Source organism: Canis aureus, chromosome 22 (genome assembly GCF_053574225.1).
Source record: "Canis aureus isolate CA01 chromosome 22, VMU_Caureus_v.1.0, whole genome shotgun sequence".
Classification (NCBI taxonomy): Eukaryota; Metazoa; Chordata; class Mammalia; order Carnivora; family Canidae; genus Canis; species Canis aureus.
Genome location: NC_135632.1, coordinates 40,116,814 through 40,136,953, shown reverse-complemented (window position 1 = coordinate 40,136,953; position 20,140 = coordinate 40,116,814). Strand labels below are relative to the sequence as shown.

The 20,140-nt window shown below is 45.8% G+C and overlaps 1 protein-coding gene across 2 annotated transcripts in view; it reads right to left on the bottom strand.

The window, feature by feature from the left end:
* GPD1L (glycerol-3-phosphate dehydrogenase 1 like) overlaps positions 1–20,140 on the bottom strand; it is a 109,652-nt gene that overhangs the window by 44,669 nt on the left and 44,843 nt on the right. Inside the window, exons 6-8 of one of the 2 annotated variants that reach the window (XM_077865552.1) lie at positions 12,620–12,853; positions 11,986–12,092; positions 2,027–4,931 (exon numbers count right to left, since the gene is read on the bottom strand). In XM_077865552.1, coding sequence (XP_077721678.1) covers positions 4,835–4,931; positions 11,986–12,092; positions 12,620–12,853 — 438 coding nt within the window. In that variant the 3' untranslated portion in view covers positions 2,027–4,834. Of the gene's footprint in view, positions 1–2,026; positions 4,932–11,985; positions 12,093–12,619; positions 12,854–20,140 lie in introns of those variants that run through there. The other variant, XM_077865553.1, reaches the window with a different exon arrangement.

The following is a 20,140-nucleotide window of genomic DNA, read 5'->3' as shown; positions in this document are numbered from 1 at the left end:
TGCCTGAGTTCAAATCCTACCTTTAATAATGACGATCTATGTGATTTTGCCAAGTTCTTTAGCCTTCTTTGTATCTCAGTTCCCCCTTCTGTATTGAGGAATGACAAATTTTGAGGATTAAATAAATTCATACATACAAAGCTCTAGAATAGTACTGAATGTACTTTGCTACTATTATTTTAACATACACTTTCAAAAACTAAGGGTTGATATAGTCAGGTAAGTTAGGTAAAGGGGATGTGAAACTTCTCTGTACTACCTTTGCAACTCCTTTGAACCTATAATTATTTCAAAATAAAAAGTTTTTTAAAAGGCAGTTTAAAACAAGCAGGTGATAAGAAAGACTGTTAAGATGGAATGTTATGTGAAAAAAGCAAGGTGCAGAGCACTATATCTAGTAAGCTCTACTTTGTGTAGAAAAATGGGGATGGGGGGCAGTCTGGGTGGCTCAGTTGGTTAAGGGTCTGCCTTGGGTTCAGGTAATGATCTTAGGGTCTTGGAATGGAGCCCACATTGGGCTCTGTGCTCAGTGGGGAGCCTGCTTCTCCTTCTCTCTTTGCCACGCTCTCAATGCTGTCAAATAAAATCTTAAGAAAAATTGAAAAATGGGTAAGCATATGAGAGTATAGGTTTGTTTATGTAAAATGAAATTCCAGGGGCACCTGGCTGGCTCAGTGGGGAGAGCGTGCAACTCTTGATCTCGGGGTTGTGGGTTTGAACCCCATCTTGGGTATAGATTACTTAAAAATAAAATCTTTTAAAAATAAATAAATAGAATTCTAGGAGGGAACTGACAACCAGAGCAGTAGAACCACAACCTGGCCAACACTTGTTATTTTGCCATTATTTTCTAATTTTTATTTATTTTTTAAATATTTTATTTTTATTTATTCATGGGAGACACACAGAGAGAGGCAGAGACACAGGCAGAGGGAGAAGCAGGCTCCATCCAGGGAGCCCCATATGGGACTCGATCCCGGGACTCCAGGATCATGCCCTGGGACAAAGGCAGCTCTAAACCGCTGAGCCACCCAGGGATCCCCTATTTTCTAATTTTTAAAGGGCATATTTAATAGGACCTTACTTCTGGAAAGCCTGTGCAGCTTGGATCCAAAGTGGGTATGTTCCTTTTTTTTTCTTTTTGTTTGTGATTTTCTGGATATTAAAATTCAAACCCAAAACCTGTTGATGGTGCTGGACTCATGATCATAAGTTTTCAGCAGACACATTTTTCTCCACTGGAACCCCTTCCTTGATTGTCCCTATCCATGGGTTTTCTAGCCCATTTCTTTCCCTGACAGGGTAGCCCTTGGAAAGCTCTTGTTCTAGCACTGACTTTACAATATAAACCCTCAGACAATGGAGAGGTTTCCACACCCTCCTCTGAAAGCCACAGAACCACTCAGTGACTTTACTGCTCTGGTTAGTCCCTAATTATTTTAACCTCCTGGGCATTTCCCTCACATTCCTGTGAGATTAGATCTGGTTATATATGCTGGTCATATCTTACTAGCTTTACTAGGTATTTGAGGTGGTGGTAGTGTGGATTTCAAATATATTACTCCACTGTGTAGCTGGAACTGGAAGGCCTCCACCCTACGATTATGATTATATAAAAATGTCATCAAGCAATGGGAAGAAGACATGGAAATTGACGTGTTTGAGGAGTGGGATTAGAGACGAAATCTTTCTTTTAGAAATTACCTTTTTGTTTTTGTTCATGCAACACAATTCAGGAAAAAAAGAGCTGAGCTAGATAAACTCTTAACTAAGCTGATTATTTTTTTTTAAAAAAAAGGGCCAGGGGATCCCTGGGTGGCTCAGAGGTTTAGCGCCTGCCTTTGGCCCAGGGCGCGATCCTGGAGTCCCAGGATCGAGTCCCACGTCAGGCTCCCGGCATGGAGCCTGCTTCTCCCTCCTCCTGTCTCTGCCCCTCTCTCTATATATATGTTTATCATAAATAAATAAATAAATCTTAAAAAAAAAAAAAAAGAACCACTTAAAAAAAAAGGGCCAGTAGCACAGGTTTGGGGCATTAAATGTTTATTAAATCAAGCCTTTAAATTATATCCACCTACAGTCTGTAAACAGATACAGTACACATGTAAGTAAAAGGCTCTTAGATTAGAAGTGGTGGAAAAACGAAAGATCCCTTTGTACACAGGCACCTCATCACTCCGTGGGCTGATGCCATGGGGCCATGTTTTAGTTAGATGAAAAACCAGAAGGAGTTTAGCTCAACTCAACCTGCTAGGATGGATTTCAAGACAGATATTTGTTCCACATTATATAGTAGGTTGGATTATAGCAAGGCAACAGTGAAGTTTTTACATTCACAGATTTGCTGAAGTAGTACAAATTAGGCTTTTCCTCTAGATGTCTCCCTCCCTATTACCATAATTAGTAAGAAATGAGAATTAAAATAAATGATGGACCACAGGCTTACAAAAATAGATAACTCGTAGAGTAATAAATATCTACAGTTAGCAGAGCACAAACTTATAAAATTTGCCTCTTTCCATAATATGCAGGATATCAGAAGTATGTTCAAAAGATATAGTCAGCAGACCAGACTGGCAAGAGAACACTCATAAAGAAAAAACAGTCAAGTACAAAACTCAGAGTAGGAAGCTGAATGCAGATGAGAATATATGTAAAACAAAATCCTAACTCTTCACATCTAATTATCCCACTTAACAGACACCACAATTAGCTTACAGCCCTTTAAGTATCTTTAAAAGTAACACTTTGTTATCTATGTACACATTTTTAAAAAGATTAATCATGAGACAAGCAAAAATTGATTAACAGTGGCACTAAAATCAATGAAAATTGTGGATTTCATGTGCTTTCATATACTTCTGTGTATGAGGATTTAAAATGCCTCCCCCAGAATGTTTTGGATTGAGTTTTTTAAATTCCCACAAAAATCTATTCTACAATCATTTCAGGTATAGAAGGAAAAAAGTCCCAAGCTGAAAAATTAAAAAAAAAAAAAAAAGTCAAAATCTCACAAAGTGAAAATCCATGAATATATAAGTGACATTCATATATTCCCTTAACACTTACCAAGTGCTATGTAAGGTAACTATAATGCTGTCCTGAAATCAATCTCTTTTAAGAAGATACAGTAATTCCCATTCTAATTCTAGAATTAAAAGCACTTATTTGACATAATGTGCGTTTCAGCGAGGTTGACATCTACATGGTTGTACTTGACAGTGTCACCTTAAAGCTTCATCAAAGATTCATTGCAGGCCTGAACTGTAAAAGTTCATAGCTAACAATACCACAGGTAGGTAGTTCTTCATCCTAACTTTTCCGAGGAGTGAAGGGTATGCTTGAGCTGTCCTCGGGTCACCTCAGCCTAGAGCAGTGTTCCCTTGAAAACTTGGCAAGTTTCTTTGCCAAAAAGAATCTTCATAGTCTAATGTATTTGGAACTCTCTGGGTTCGACATGTTCTACTGATATGCTAATATACACTCTACACCTTCAGGAGGGGTGTGCTGAGGCAGCTTTCCCCAAACGCACTTGGCCTTGCCAGAGAACACCTAGAACAACCATGGGATCCCAGGATGCTCATTTCCTATGGCATGTGGTTTGAGAAATGCCAATGTAGGTAAAATTTCTAAAGTAGTGGTTCTCAAGTTGTAGTGAGCATCAGGAATACATGGAAGACATATTAAAGAATAGATACCTTACCCCACTTTGGAGCTCTGGAGTGGGACTTGGGAACCTGCATTTATGAGAGACTCTAAGTGAAGCTGATGGGAGGACGACATTTTGAGTGGCATCCATCTAGGCAACAACCCATGCAAATCTCAGCTGCAGGAAGCCTTGCCATGGACTCAGGAAAGGCTGTACATGGCATCTGCCACAGCCAATTAGCTGGGGGTCAAGTCAGCCCAGTGATGCATGGGGTCTGGGCACCCTGGTGGGGTGGAGGAACACTGGACTTGACAGCCAGCTCTGCCCCGACTCCCCAGGTGACCAGTGACTGCAACTCAAAAGAGGAAATAATAGGAGTCCCATCTCAGTGGATCTGTGAGGCTTACAGGAAATGTTTGCACAAAAGGACTACCTAACAAAAAGCATCATCCAAAGGTCATTAATCAGTAGAACGTGCTGGTCACAGCAGGAAAATCCCAGATGCATTTTCTGCCTTCCGCCACTGCTGAGCCTTTAGGAGAAGCACATTCTGGCAGCTAATGAAGAGAAAAGAGGCTAAAAATGCAGAAAACTGCAAAGAGGAAGATACATAAGTGGATCATCTAATTAAAAATCTCTAATTGTTAAAAAAAGACCAACCCACAATCAAAGTAGTTAATTATGCTGGCTTTGAGATAGAGTTTAAGTTACAGTATGTTGATCTTTGAACACACTCACGCCTCTGTTCTACCATGTTAATGCTGGTTCAGTTTTAACATTAAGAGAATGAGAAGAAGAAGAAGAAAAAAAAACTCTTCACTCAAATGCATATGGAGCTGATGTAAAAAATTTAGCTGAGATTCATTCCCATCCTTCTAAGTTACCATGGTGGGAAAATTTCAAAAGTAATTTTTAAAAAGGACCTTTAATTTTGGTTCATAGAAACATCCACAGCATGAGAAATGAACGCAGACTCACACGCTCACACATGTGTCTATTTGTTGCCCACCACATCTTAGCTAGTGAACTGCTTCTTGCAGTTCAAAAATGAACTGGTAAAAATTCATCCGCACCCATGACGAGATGATGGTCAAGCGAACATTGTGTTGCCCAGTCTGTTTCCATCTGAACGGAAAAGACTGATCAGAAAGGCAGCGCGTTCCCCAACACGCTGCACCAGCCACTTTATACATGCTCTGGGTGGCTCTGGAGACAAGACAACATCTCTTGAACGGGTTTGCCTTCATAGCAGATCTGATACACTGCAGTAAACAACGGGAACCTGGTTGGGAGGAAATGTGAAAAAGACAAGTTAGGCCATCTGGCTTACCTTACAGAACAAATCAGTCTTCCTCTTCTGCCGATCAGATTGTAGATGGGTGTGCTACATTGGACAATAAAGCGAATGCCTTCTATACTCCTATTTGATCGGCAGAAAGCCTCTGCACTGTGGCTCTAAGGTGTTGGTATGACCTAGACCATCCTTCACCTACTTGTTTGGAGTACACAGACTACAAACAAGTCACAGGGTAATTCCTGCAGGGGCACCTCTGATCATTTATGTGAAGAGTTGTAGCGTAGACTCTTGGTCAAGTCTGGAATGAATCCAAGTTTCTGTCGATATTTTAAGAGACTGGAGAATAAATTTTAAATTGCAAGGAGGTATTGCTCTCCCTTCTCCAAAAGGGATCATCCAAGGATAAAGATGAGGCAGCCCACACATCACCATAAATAGTTCGGGTCTGGAACACTCCTGCAAGAATCAACGTGGGCACCCACAATTAGCAGAGCACTGATCTCAAGTTGGAAGCTGGGTTTATTTTGCCTTTTCTTCTAAGATGTGAACACAGATATAAATGAAAGTTTGAAATGGCTGAGGGTATAAAGGGAAGGGTTAATAATCTATTGTGAGAAAAGACAGCAGTATCCCAGGGTGCAGCTGGTTCATCAAGTATTTTAAACAGCAGATATCACTAAGGAAATAACAAAGGTAATTTCAATCAGGCTTTTAAACACACACACACACACACACACACACACACACACACACTCAACCCAAAATGAGCTTGACAGGATCAATAGCATCTTAAAAGCCATTCTGAAAATTATCTAGTTGGAATTCTATAATGACAACTTAATTTAAGAATAGCAAATAACCCTGATAGGTCATATGTCTATCACTGTGGGTTTTTTTTAGGTACAGAATATTTTATTTTTTGGAGTCAGGCGGACAGTCAAATCTGACCCCACAGTTTATCTGCTCTGGGCAAGTTTCATAACCCCTCTGTAAAATGCGGCAGGACCTGTTGTGTTTTTAATTTTATTTATTTATCCAAGAAAGACACAGAGAGAGAGGCAGAGACACAGGCAGCGGGAGAAGCAGGCTCCTAGCAGGGAGCCCGATGTGGGACTCGATCCCGGACCCCCGGGATCACACCCCGGGCTGAAGATGGCGCTAAACCACTGAGCTACCCAGGCTGCCCAAGACCTGTTGTGTTAAGGTCTACAGTATTAAGTGACTTACATGTAACATACAGAGAGTATAACTTGGCACATGGTGGGTGTGCAGTAAGGGACAGTTTATATACACAGCCACACGATGGCCAAATAGGTCCTAGCAAGCTCCTAAAGGACAGGGCCTCAGATGTTTTGTTCACCTCTGCATCCTTGGGGCCTGGCACAGCGCATGGCTGGGGGCAGGTGCTCAGCAAGTATTTGTTCAATGAACTATTGAGAATGGGAGTTAGAGCCTGCACATTTCAGCTCGATCATCTTTCCATGGCTTAGTTCTCCTGATCCTACGATGAGAACAACTTATGTGTCCCCAAAGCAGGGTGGCAGGTGATGAGTGGCCACCCAAAGCCATGCCTAACCCCCTTCACTTTTTACCAGTGTTGCAAATGGCCTAAGGCTCAGTTTCCCAGCCTTTCTTCCTCCCAGAATTAGCCAAGGAAACAAGTTCTAGAGAGCAGGACTCAACATCTCTGTTGAGGGCTTTGGGGGAAGATACTCCTCTCCTTGAGAGGCACTGGAGGAAAATTCTGCTCCCCCTGACTGTACCTGCTCCATGTCATGGAGTGCAGCTGTGTATGTGATGCATGGAGCTGCTGCAGTCATCTTGAGATTCTGAGGGAATACTAACAGTATCACTGAGATTCTAATCTAGAGGCACTGTGCCAACACCAATAATGACCTCCAGAGTCCTTGTTCTATGAGAAAAATAACCCTATTGCTCAAGGCATTTTTAACTGGGCATTGCTCTTGCAGCCAAAACCACTCCTGGCTTTCATAAACAGAGCTTCCAAAATGGATTGTGTAGATTAGAAGCTAACATGAGATTGGGAGTATGGGGGGCGGGGGAGGGAATTTCTATGGAAATTGGAATTTCTAAGGAACTTGTTTAATCCTCACAACCACCCTATGAGGGGGATAATTTCCTTATCCTCATTCCATAGATAAGGAGACTGAGTCACAGTTTCTGACTCTGGAGCCAACATTCAACCACTAGGCTATCCTGCTCATCTAAATGCTATTTTATACAGCATAAAATACTACAAGGCCAATTAGATCAGTTTGGAGAGCTCTCTAAATGAGATCAGAGGTGAAAGGAGGGCAAAAGACAGTATTTCAATGAAAAATATAGGCATCAGCCAATCAATCAGCCAGCCCACTAATGGCTACTAAGGACTTAAGATGTGAGAGGCTTCAACCAGGTGCAGGATGTCCTCAGAGAGCTTACAACATTGTTCTGGGCTGAGTTGTACCCCCAGCCTCCAAATCTATCCAATGAAGTCCTAATCCTCAGTACTTATAAGAAGAAAATTAAAAGGGGGTCCATAAGTATGGGCCCTAGCCCAATATGACTGATGTCCTTATGAGAAAAGGAGATTAGGACTCACACGTGGACAGAAGGAAGACCACATGAAGACCCGGGGTGAAGATGGCCATTTATAAGCCAAAAAGACAGGCCTCAGAAGAAGGTACCTGCTGGCACCTTGACCTTTAGACTTCTAGCCCATGAGAAGTAAATTTCTGCTGTGCAAGCCCCTCAGCCTGTGGTATTTTGTTATGGCAGCCCTAGCAAATGAACACAAACACCTGATTCTCACACATGCTCATAAAGATGCATGCACAAGGGAATAAAATCAAGCAAATTTTGTAACAGCAGAGAAACCCAGACAACTTTACTGTCTATCCAGAGGAGACTGGCTAAATAAACTGTGGTTCTCCCACACAGTGGAATGTTCTGTAGCCATTAAATGAGATCTATTGGTGCCGATGTGGCATGATCTTCGAATCACGCCTTCAAGTGAGGAAAAGCAAGGGGCAGAGCACAACGCAGAGCACAGCACCCATTACATAAAAAGAAGGACATACTAACAGTTCAGACAGCTGCCTGCATCTACCGTGGGGATTTGGAGTCATTTTTCACTGTGTGCCTTTTTCTAGGACTCAAAGTTCTTTTTTTTTTTTTAACCGAGAGCATGGGCTCCCCCCTCCAAATCTGAAGAATGAAAGTAACATTGTATGTTCATGTAAGAAGCCACAGCACCTGAGCAGCAGTTCTGTCTAAACCTGGACTCAGGGATGCCTGGGTGGCTCAGTGGTTGAACGTCTCTCTGCCTTTCGCTCAGTGTGTGATCCTGGGGTCCTGGGAACGAGTTTTGCATCGGGCTCCCCACAGGGAGCCTGCTTCTCCCTCTCCCTGTGTCTCTGCCTCTCTCTGTGTGTCTCTCATGAATAAATAAATAACATCTCTTTAAAATAAAAATATAAACAAACAAACAAACCTGGGGTCAGCAAGCCACAGCCTGAGAAACAAATCTGACCTATGGCCTGTTTTGTACTGCCTGCAAGATGAGGACAATTCTTACATGTTTCGAGGGCCATAAAAGGAAAAAAAAAAAAAAAAGAATATACAACAGAGAGCTCTATGCAAGCTGCAAAGACTAAATGTTTACAATGTGGTCCTTTACAGAAAAACTTTGCTGACCACTTGTGTAAACAATATGTTCAAGGCAGGAAAGTTATTTGCATCTGAAGGGTATGGATGAAGGCGGCTCTGAGGACAGGCCCAGGCCGCTTCAAGGGTGGTCAGGGCTGACCTGTACATCCAGGCAGGCCCAACAGCAGGAGGACAGATGCACACAGAAGTCTGAGAAGGAGGTATTGGGGCAAAGGGAAATCTGCTTCAACTGAAGAAGGGGTTGTAGAAAGTTACAGGACCTAAGTGTTAGAAAGTTCAGTTGGTACAGAACCGAGAGGGCTGCCCCAAATGCCAACCTAAGGACTCCTCATTCTGGATGAGCAGAAGGCCTGTGAACTAGAATACTCGAGCTGGAAGGCACCATGGCAATCATCAGGTCCATTAGTTCTATTTGGTGGGTAAAGAAAACTGGGGCACAGATAAGAATACGACCTGTCCAAGACCACATGGCTGGGAAGCCGCAAGGTGGCCGTAGGTGCTGTCGCCTGCTCACTTCTCTTTCTGTTAGCCACAGAGAAGAAAAGACAGGAAGACCTGGGCAGTGATGGCTGGGATGACAAGGGGAAAAAAAAAAATCAAGGTAAGAGGTAATGCCAAGGGAGAACTGCAGAGCTCAGGGGCTGCCTGAGCAGCGCTGGGAGGTGGGTGCAGGGGAAGGGAGAGCCCCTATAGACGTCTATACTGCAACCTGGAGAAACCATGTCCCCTTCAAACGGGCAGTGACCTCATTAAGCACAGGCACAGTCTGTTTAGTTTCTAAACAGAAGAAAGAAAATGGGACAAGACGGAGGAAGGGTATCTGCTCAGAGCCAAGTTTCACTTGCTTGATTACGCCTGCCTTTTTTTTTCTTTTCTTTTTTTAAGACTTATTTAAGAAAGAGACAGAAAGCACGAGCAGGCGGGGCAGAGGGAGAGGAAGAGAGAATCTCAAGCAGACTTCAGGCTGAGCTCGGAGCCTGACAGGGGGCTTACTCCCAGGACCCTGAGATCATGACCTGAGCCAAAACCAAGAGTCGGACACTTAACTGACTGAGGCTCCCAGGTGCCCCTACACCTGCTTTTTAAGAGATTTTATTTATTTGAGAGAGAGAGAGAGAGAGAGCGCACAAGCAGGGGGAGGTGCAGAGGGTGAGGGAGAAGCAGCCTCCCCGCTGAGCAGGGAGTCTGATGCAGGGCTCAATCCCAGGACCCTGAGATCATGACCTGAGCCAAAGGCAGATGCTTCACTGACTGAGCCACCCAGGCGCTCCAACACCTGCTTTTTAAAAACAGGCAGTACTGATCCCAGAATGCCAGTTCCAGTCTACAGCCTCCCCAAGTTCCATGATGAATATAACACTAGCCAACTCATCCATTCATAGAAGCCTATCAAATACATCCCATGGTCGCACACAGGTGCCACTTTAAAACCATGATTGGGAGACAATTATCATCCACTAGCACTCAAGTATTTTCTAAAGACTTTAAAAAAAAATTCCTGATAACTACTCAGTGTTTATTAAAGTAGCCCCACCACACTCAAACACATCACCATTTGCCGTTGAAGTATGTAGGGAAAACCATGCACCTAGGAGGTGTTTTCCTTTTAGTCATGATTTAACGGTAATTCTCCTCTTCTGGAGGCCTGTTTATGACTTCCATCTCTGCCTGGCTGGTTTTGAAAGCCATTTCAGAAAAATATAATGCTAATGAAAGAAGGAAGACAAATGTCCTGTCTGCCCTCATTTTCAACTTGCCACAGGGAACTCTATGGGTTGATCAGTTTGTACTGGTCCAGAGAGGAGAGCTGAGTGTAGGGGAGGTAAAGGCATGTGGTCAGGACCAAGAGACACGTGCACTGACCTGAGGAGGAGGGAGACACACCAGAGAACAAGCAGACACGCCTATAACCATCACTGGCTCAGGGAGACGAGTGTGCACTGTTGGCCACAAATGGCAGTGTCTGCTCAGCCGCCTAGTTCCCTCCTCTCCCGGGCAAGCAAACCTCCCCGCTCCCTCCTGAGGAGCCAACGACCCACAGAGTATGCTGTGTGTGCATTTATTAGGTGGTGTCGCTGCCATCAAGGTTATGGAAGACGGCTCAGCAAATGAGCAAGATAGAGGGCCACAGGGCAGCCGCAGAGAGGCTGGCAGCTTTTGTGGTGCTACAGGGTTTATTTCCTTGATCTGGGGCAAATCAAACTATCCCAAGCCCACCTTTAATAGCTGACCAGCCCAGTGGGGCAGTGGAGGCTGGATGCACCCATCCATCCATGGGACACAGAGACTGCAGAGCTGCTCCCCAAACCTTAACACGGGTCACTTCCAGTGCTAGAATTCTGGGGTAATTCTCTTCTTTTCTGAATTGTTTGACTTTTTATTAACAAGACTATATCTTTTTAAAACAAATAACAAGGTAATATATTTTTTTTTAATTCAAAACTTATGACATGTAGCTCTTACCAAACACCCTGCAGGATAAACTAGAACTTCAAACTTCATGTTTCCTAACATGCTTTATAAAACTGAGTTCTTCTTAGGGTGCCTGGGTGGCTCAGTCAGTTGAGCATCTCACTCTTGATTTTGGCTCAGCTGATGATCTTAGGGTCCTGGATCAAGCCCTTCATCGGGCTCTGTACTGGGTGTAAAGCCTCCTTAGGATTCTCTTTCTGTCTCTGCCATTCTCCCCTGGCACCTTCTCCCCGCCACTTCCCCTTTCCCCTCACATGCACAGACCCTCTATCTCTCAAAAAAAAAAAAAAAAAAAAAAAAAGATGCCTGAGTGGCTCAGTGGTTGAGCGTCTGCCTTCGGCTCAGGGTGTGATCCCAGGGTCCTGGGATCAAGTCCCACATCAGGCTCCCTGCAAGGAGCCTGCTTCTCTCTCTGCCTGTGTCTCTGCCTCTCTCTGTCTCTCATGAATAAATAAATAAATAAATAAATAAAATCTTTAAAAAAAAAAAATAAGAGAGAGAGAGAGGGCAGCCCCGGTGGCGCAGTGGTTTGGCACTGCCTGCAGCCTGGGGTGTGATCCTGGAGACCCAGTATCGAGTCCCACATCGGGCTCCCTGTGTGGAGCCTGCTTCTCCCTCTGCCTGTGTCTCTGCCTCTCTCTCTCTGTGTGTCTATGAATAAATAAATAAAATCTTTAAAAAAAAAAAAGAGAGAGAATTGAGTTCTTCTCCCTGAACTTGAGTTTAGTTCGTATCAACACTCATTTTCAGGGCAGGAAGATGTTCCTCACACTAAGGGCAGAACTATTCCAGTGGAGTTCCACACTCAGCCATGCCCATATGTACCCACAGGGCTGGTGGTCGTGAAGGGGGCAGGGGGTGGCCCTTCTGTGGGCTCAGGGACAGTGGGGGGACTTACTTGTCAACCATCCCCTTCTGTTTCAGGATCCGGTACACTTCGGCAGAAGTCTGAGGTCCTTGGAGCTTCTGTCCATTCAGCATCTCTTTCTCCAATTCTTCAATGGTCTTAAAAACAAGGACGAAAACCCTATTGTAAAGACTAGAGAGTGGGGGCGCCTGGGTGGTACAGTCAGTTAAGTGTCTGACTCTTGGTTTAGGGCTCAGGTCATGATCTCGGGGTCATGAGACTGAGCCCCAGGTTGGGCTCTGTGCTTGAAAGTGGGGTCTGCTCGAGATTCTCCTCACCCCTCCCTCTGCTCCTCCCCCTCCCCCACTGTGTGCATGCACACACACTCTCTCAAATAAATAAATAAATCTTTAAAAAAAAAGAAGTATAGAGAATCACTTATTTCAAGAGGCGAGTTGGGGGCGGGGGCGGAGCTGCCATCCTCTGCTGCAAGCCAATGGAAAGAGACATAGAAGCTAAAAGGCTAAGGTGGAGGTACTTTGAAGCGAAAGCAGACAAATGTCAACAGGATATGCCCAGCAAATGACAAATGCTGGCCTCTATCTTTACTGGCGGGCGGCTCGCCCCAGCCCAGGGGTCTCAAGTTAGGGCAGATGGGCTGGCGGGGGGACAGGCCAGGGGCTACCTTCCCAGTTCTGGCAAACGCCTCGGCCACCCTGCGGTTCCGGCCTCCGTAGCAGGTGGTGATGAGGTCGGCCACGCCGCAGCTCTCCAGGAAGGTGGCCGTGGACACCTGGCCCTTGCAGAAGATCCTGGCGAAGGCGATCATCTCCATGAGCCCCAGGCGGATGACAGCCGCTTTGGTGTTGTCCCCGCTGTGAAGGCCGTCGCAGAACCCGGCTCCCACTGCTACGATGTTCTGTGAAGGAGATGGGGAAGCCCAGGGGTGCCTGTCACACACTGGGCTTGATGAGGATGCCGCAAAGGTGAGGGGGGCGGCAGCACCCCCCAGTACGCCCTCAGAGTGCTCCGCAGGCTCCCGCCCAGCCCCAGCCCCTGCTCTCCTGCCCCAACTGCCAGAGATGAAAGAAGGCTCCAGACTTCCACTCTCCCGTTTAGAGGAGCCAGAGCCCAGGCTGGGGTTAGTAGGAAGCAGCAGTTGGGGAGCACCAGCCAGAGAATTAGGGTGGTTGATTGGAGGCTCTGCTTAAATACTGTTTGGACAAATTGCCCCCCCCCTTTAAAATCAAATGCCTTATTGAACTATAAGATTCCCATGGAAAAGTATGCAGGTCCTAAGTATATGGCTTGGTGATATTCCCACAAACTGAACATACTCTTGTAACCAGCACCCTAATGGAGAAACAGAACATAACCAGTGCCCCCAGAAAGCCACCTCGGACGCCCTCCCAGGCACCACCCCCACAAAGGTAACCACTCCCCTGACTTCTAACAACACAGGTATTTGCTTTGCCTGTTTTTAAATTTTACGTGACTAGAATTGTACGGTAAGTCACCATTTGTGTTTCTGTCTCAATTTGCCATCATGTTTGTGAGATTTAGTTGTATTTTTACATAAAGCATATTTATTTTCTTGCTGCACTGCATTCTACTGCGTGAATACACAGCATAGCTTTTTTCAGCCGTTCTCTTATTGATTGGCAATGGGGCAGTTCCCAGTCTGCGGCCACCCCAAATGGTGCTGCTGTGGCCATGCTGGCGCATGTCCTTTGGTGACCATGTGCAGGCATTTCTGTTGGATGTGCACCTGGGAGTGGAGGTGGGTCAGTATGTCTGCATATGTGCTGCTCAAGTTTCCGCCTTTTGTTTCACTTATCCCTATGCAGGCATTCGTGGGGGCCCCGCTCTTGCATGGCACTCTGCTCCGTACGGGGCAGATAAGACAGAGACTGCCTCTTCAGAAGCTGATAATCTGGTTCAGGGATCAGCAAACTAAGAGCCAACTGCCTGTTTTTGTAAATGTTGTACTAGAAGCCAGGCCCCCCTGCTCGTTTGTGTGCCATCTGTGGTTGCCTTGGTGCTGTTAACAGCAGATTTGAGTGGTTGTGACACACACCGTATGGGCCACAGAGCCCACAATGTTTCCTATGTGGCCCTTACAGATAAAGTCTGACATCCTCTGGCCTCATAGGAAAAGAAGACGTGTGCATGTAATTATAACCTGGGCAGAAACGGATGTTCCACAAGAGGTACCGAAAAACCTGATTTTCATTTCAACCTATGTGTACTAAGCATGCCCTGTGTGGGAAGCTCTACACAGGGCCCAGAGAGTGGGGCTGTGGGACATGGGGGCTGAGGGTGCCACCCAATGAGGAATGGCAAAGACAGAATGGGACACAGAGTTTGTGCCCAAAGAATGGACAATACAGTTGCCATAAGAGGCAACAGAGTGCATCAAGAGACAGAAGGGCAAGAGTGTGCTGAGGAGTGGTGGGAGCCACAAGCTTCATTTCAAAGCAGGAAAGGACGGGGTGTCTGAGCTGGGCCTCAAATCCTACGTAAAACCAAACAAGTAATGCCTGCATGCACCCATTCACTTGGGACTTCAGTAAAGTCCCTGGGGTTCCTAGCCCTTTCCACTTTACCAAAGCTCCTTCACCAAGAACACTTGATGCCAGGGAAAATGCAAATATTTTGCTTTTGTCTAACCATACTAGCATTTTTCCATAATACCTGGTGACTACCTATGAATTTGTGCCTGTAGAGATCTTAAAATATGAAGCTAATTGGTAACAAATAGGAAATCAGGGTCGCCTAGGTGGCTCAGTTGGTTGAGCTTCTGCCTTGGGCTCAGGTCATGATCCTGCGGTCCTGGGGTGGAGCTCCACATCTGGCTTCCCTGCTCTGAAGGGAGTCTGCTCCTCCCTCTGCCCCCTCCCCTGCTCATGCTCTCTCTCCCTCTCTCTCCTGTCTCAAATAAATAAAATCTTAAAAAAAAAAAAAAGAAAGAAATGAAAATAAGCACATCTTTTCCTCAAAAGCAAAGCTTTTTTTTTTTTTAAATTAATGAAAGAATATCTCTTAAAACATCAGGCCTGTGAAATCTGAGGGATGAGGTTAAAAACAGAACAAACTGGAGAGAAAAATGTCTTCCCTGGTTGATATGCAGTTTCTAATAAAATACATGAAGCATAGCATTGATGCGGCCAGGCTCACCCAGAGAAACAGAGCTGGTCATTTAAACACAGCTATCCCTCACCAGGAGACTGAAGACACAAAGCCATTGCAGATGGAAAAAAAAAAAAAAAAAACATTGAGCCCCGCTGAAGCTTTTGTCTACTTCCAATACACCAATAAAACAGAAGCCTCTCTTCCAATGAAGAGGGCTAGAACAGGGGATAGGAGTGGATGGCTCCCAGAATCTATCTTGATCTCTTCCTCAGGAATAATCCCACGGCTTTCTCTGATTGCTGGCTATTCTTCTCAAGGCTAATGACATGTAAAAGGAAAAGTTAAAAAAAAAAAATTCTCTAAAAAATTATCAGAATGCTGGCATAAGCACGTGCGGGTTTTAGACGAATTTGCACTCTTTCTGTGCTCTAGATGGTCTCCCAGGGAGGTTATGCGCTGTTCTAACAGACCAACAAAGTAGCTTCCAGGTGACTCACTCTCCCCTTACAAAGGCCAGACTCCACGTAGACCTGGCTTCCTACAGCTGTAGGTGGAGCTGACCAGGAACTGGGTCTTCTGCATTAACAGCCCAAGCAGAGAGCCTATGTTTGTTTTCCTAAGGTACTAACTTCTGTCCGTACTTGCAAAAGCCTCCCAACCCCTTCCTGCCACACAGGCAATGGAAACTGCAGGTTTCATCAGCCCCCCCATGGCACCTCTCCATCCTCAAGTACCACGGCCTCTGCTCCCTGAGGCAGGAAGTGGGCAGCTCCTGGCTTGGTGCACTCTTAGGGTCTGCAGCCTCCCGTGAAGGGAGAGGGGAGAGGCAGTGGGAAAGGAGCGCTGAGAGGCTGAGGGGCGAAACAACCCCCTTCACCACCCATGCAAAGACGAGCCGGAGATGGTAAGAAGACCCAAGGCTGTGTCCAAACAGACCCAGACACCCCTCCTGGCAAAGCAGCCAGACTAAGGGATCCATGGGAGACACCAAAAGGATGTGCCTTGATACCCGGTTGGCCTCTGCTTCTCACTCTGCCTCATTGCTGTGTGACCCGAGAACCACTGCTCTACCTCTCTGAGCATTCTGGGCCTCAGGGATAACATTCAGGGCTTGGATAAAAGTCTTTCAAGCCCTTTCGGGTGGTGGCATTTCTTCCAGAAGCCGGCACCGCTGTGACCTGCCCTGAGCCTGCAGATCAGTGGGATGGTACAGAGGTGACAAAAAGACACCTGGGGACATGGAGGGGGTCTGAGTTCAGAGGCCACCAGGCTAACCGTCAGGTGAGCCCGCTGAATGGCTATACTGGCATGACCATGTCAACAAGCCAAGGCCTAGGATCCAAACGGTTAGACTGGTGAAATGGCTCTCTGATGCCTCCTGCACTGTCTCTTGTGTCCCCTTCACAACGTGACCCCTCCTGGAGGTCACTTAGCGAACCAACATCAGTGCATGTCTATAGACTGAATGAGAGATAAAACAACTTCCTTCCAGAGGAAGAGGGAGGGATTATTATAAAGTACCTATAGTGAGTCCACTGCACACACAGTCTCATCTGAATTCTGGTGACAGCCCTGGCACATGTGTCCCTTGCCTCCAGTCTGGCTCATGGAGGTTGAGCAGCTTACTGAGAATACCTTGCTGGTTAATGAGGCAGTCCCAGTGCTTGGAGCCACAGGGCCACTCTGTTCCCCATGGTATGGCAAACTTGGCCCGACCTCTCTTCCCCCACAGGGTCGGAGACCTTCCTGAACCCTCTGCCATCAGATGTCCAAGGGGAGTGCCTCTCTGGCCTGCAGGTGGGCTTGGGAGATAAGGATGGTCGGCTTAGGAGAAGAACAGATTTATGGGGGGAAATAATGAAAATAGGTTAACTTTATTGAACTGCTCTACGTGCTTCCAGTTGTTATTACCTGATTTAATCTTCACAACATTCCTACAAAATGGGTCCTATGATCATGCTCAGGGAGAGGTGAGGAAACTCCCCCACACAGGGTAAGTAGTTGGCCCAAGGTCACAAGGTGGCATACCTGCAGGACGAGGCAACCTGGCTCCAGAGTTCTCTCCAGGGGGGTAGATCACACTGTGCTGCTCTAGATCAGTAAATGAAAGGCACAGAGGGGCCACTTTGGGTTTAAGATAAGAACTTTCTAACAGGATCAGCTGACCTCACCCAACCAGAAGGGCTTGGAGGTAAAGGAGTGAGCTCTCAGTCACTGGGAGCATCCAAGTAGGAGCTGTGTGGATTGAGCCCTGAGCCTTGAGCTCTGAGCTTCTTCTTCTTTTTTTTTTTTTTAAGATTTTATTTATTTATTCATGAGAGACACAGAGAGAGGCAGAGACACAGGCAGAGGGAGAAGCAGGCTCCCTTTGGGGAGCCCGATGCAGGACTCGATCCCAGGACCCCAGGATAATGACCTGAGCTGAAAGCAGATGCTTAACCACTGAGCCACCCAGGTGTCCCCAGAGCAATGCTCCTGACCCTTCGTGTCACTGCTCTCAGAGAAAAGGCAGACGAGGCTACTCATGGCCTGAGACTGCAGCCACCTTCTTGGCCTTTATGTGACCCCTTCACCAGAGGGCACACAGGTGAGGACTACCTTAGTTTCCCCTAGATGGCTGACCTCCCCACGGCGGGGGTGGAGAGGCGAGGAGAGAAGTAGGAGGCCACTGCCGGGTAAACTCCTCCCTTCCAAGACAACCCTGGGCACGGATCCAGTTTAATCGCCTTATGATGGATCTTGAAACCCTCGCTCTCTCCCTCTACCACTTATCACTGTCAAAAGAAAAATAAACACACTGAGCCAGTCAGATTGTGTTTGAATAGCATCCGAGCAGATGTCCTCTGAGATCGCTCAGCTGTGAAAGTTATCATTATCCACTGTGCATTTAAATCTGCTTTAAACTATTCTGGAGCTAAAAATACCATGATTTTCAGAAGACAGACGTGCTTAAGCCCTTCCCCATTTCCTGGGTTATGGCACTGCTCAGAGGCAATCACTTGCCCTGAGGTGCTGTCTTTGCAATTCTGAACGGGGCGGGGTGGATAGGACTTCATTCCTTCCACTTCTAGCCTCTCATGGAAAGAATGTAAAAGTGGAGAAGCAGCCCAGGCTACCTGCAGGTTACACAAACACTCTCACTGCCCAGGACGCAGGCTTCCAGTGAAAGCCTGGCAATGGGTCACTGCTGTACGGGCAACACTCCCTCTGATTCTGCCGGAGGCCAGCTCCTGGTGCTCTAGGCCTAAGGGAGAACTCTGATTGCAGAGGGCACCATGTACAGCTTGCAGGTTGGGCTCCACATAAGGCAGCCTGGCTGAGGTTCAAGGAGGGCTGAGGTCAAGCCCACAATTAGCCCACCAGGCTGGGCACCCCAATGAGAAGGCCTTAGATTCAGCAGTGATATCCAGTAGAAGGTTCTGCAATGATCTAAATGTTTTGTTTTAAGATTTTATTTATTTATTCATGAGAGATACAGAGAGGCAAAGGCATAGGCAGATGGAGAAACAGGCTTCCTGCAGGGAGCCTGATGTGGGACTCAATCCCAGGACCCTGAGATCATGACCTGAGCCGAAGGCAGATGCTCAACCACTGAGCCACCCAGGTGCCCCATGATCTAAATGTTTTATATCTGCTCATGCAACAGAGTCGTCACTGGCCACCTGAGACTCACTTAAGACTCATGTGGCAACTGTCTTTGAAATGGGGTTACTGTGACTCAGAAACTGAACTGTTAATTTTTTTATTTAGTTTTGATTAATTCGAATGTCAATGCAAATAGCCACAGGGCTGTCAGGATCCAGCAGTGGCCCTGGCTAGCCATAGGCATGAGGCTGTGTATCACAGCTTGGTTTATCTCAGTCTCTGGAAGGAACTTACATGCCCTGACATCAGGGGGCTTAACCTCACTATAGAACAGCCCTATAAGGGAATGTCATGTGGCTGTGCCACCGATTATGGGTTTATCCCCAATCTACTTTCTTCCAGAGTCATAGAGTCCCTGACTTTCATGTAAGTATATAGCTAACCAAGGGAGGGAAAAAAAACTATTTCCCAATGTCCCTTGCAGCTAGGTATAGTCACACCATTAAGTACTGCCCATTGAGATGAAGCCAAATTATTACAATGTGACTTCCCAGAATGTGCCTTAAAGGACAGCCATCACATGCCCTTTATTCTTTCTTTTTTTTTCACCCTATTGCCTGGGAGGCAGATGTGACCATTGGAACTATGGTCATCATTTTAGAACACGACAAGGACCTACCCTTGCAAGCAAGGAATGAGCCTGGCTCCCTGAGAATTCTGTGGTATGAAGCTATCACATGGATTTAGGATTTGTACATAAGAAAGAAATTAACTTCTACTGTGTTCAGCCACTATTATTTTGGGTCTCTGTTAATGAAACCTAATCCTGATAAAGCATCTGTTAAAAATAACATAAGTTTGAGCTGTACAGTTATGATTTTTGTGCTTTTCTATAAGTGCCACTTAAAATTTACATTAAAACAAAGATACACCCTCAGTGAAAGAAGCCACACGTAAAAGAGTAGATACTGTACAACTGCATTATGAAAGTTCTAGAAAATACAAACTGTAATGTACAAAAGCAGATCAGTGGCTGCCTGGCTGGGGTAAGGAGTGAAAAGGACATGAAGAATAGCTTGGGGATCATGGAAATGTTCTATATTATGGTGGTGATTTTCAGGGCACATGTACACAACTTTTAAAACCCACTATAATAGGTACTTTAAATGGATGCAGGTTATATACATGAATTATGCTTAAATAAAGATATTTATTTTTATTTTATTTTTAAAAAGATTTTATTTATTTATTCATGAGAGACACAAAGAGAGAGGCAGGGACATAGGCAGAGAGAGAAGCAGGCTCCCTGTGGGGAGCCCAATGAGGAACTTGATCTCAGGACCCTGGGATCACGACCTGAGCCAAAGGCAGGCACTCAGCCACTAAGCCACCCATGTGCCCAATAAAGTTGATATTTTAAAAAGTTATTCCTGGGCAGCCCAGGTGGCTCAGCAGTTTAACGCCACCTTCAGCCCAGGGTGTGATCCTG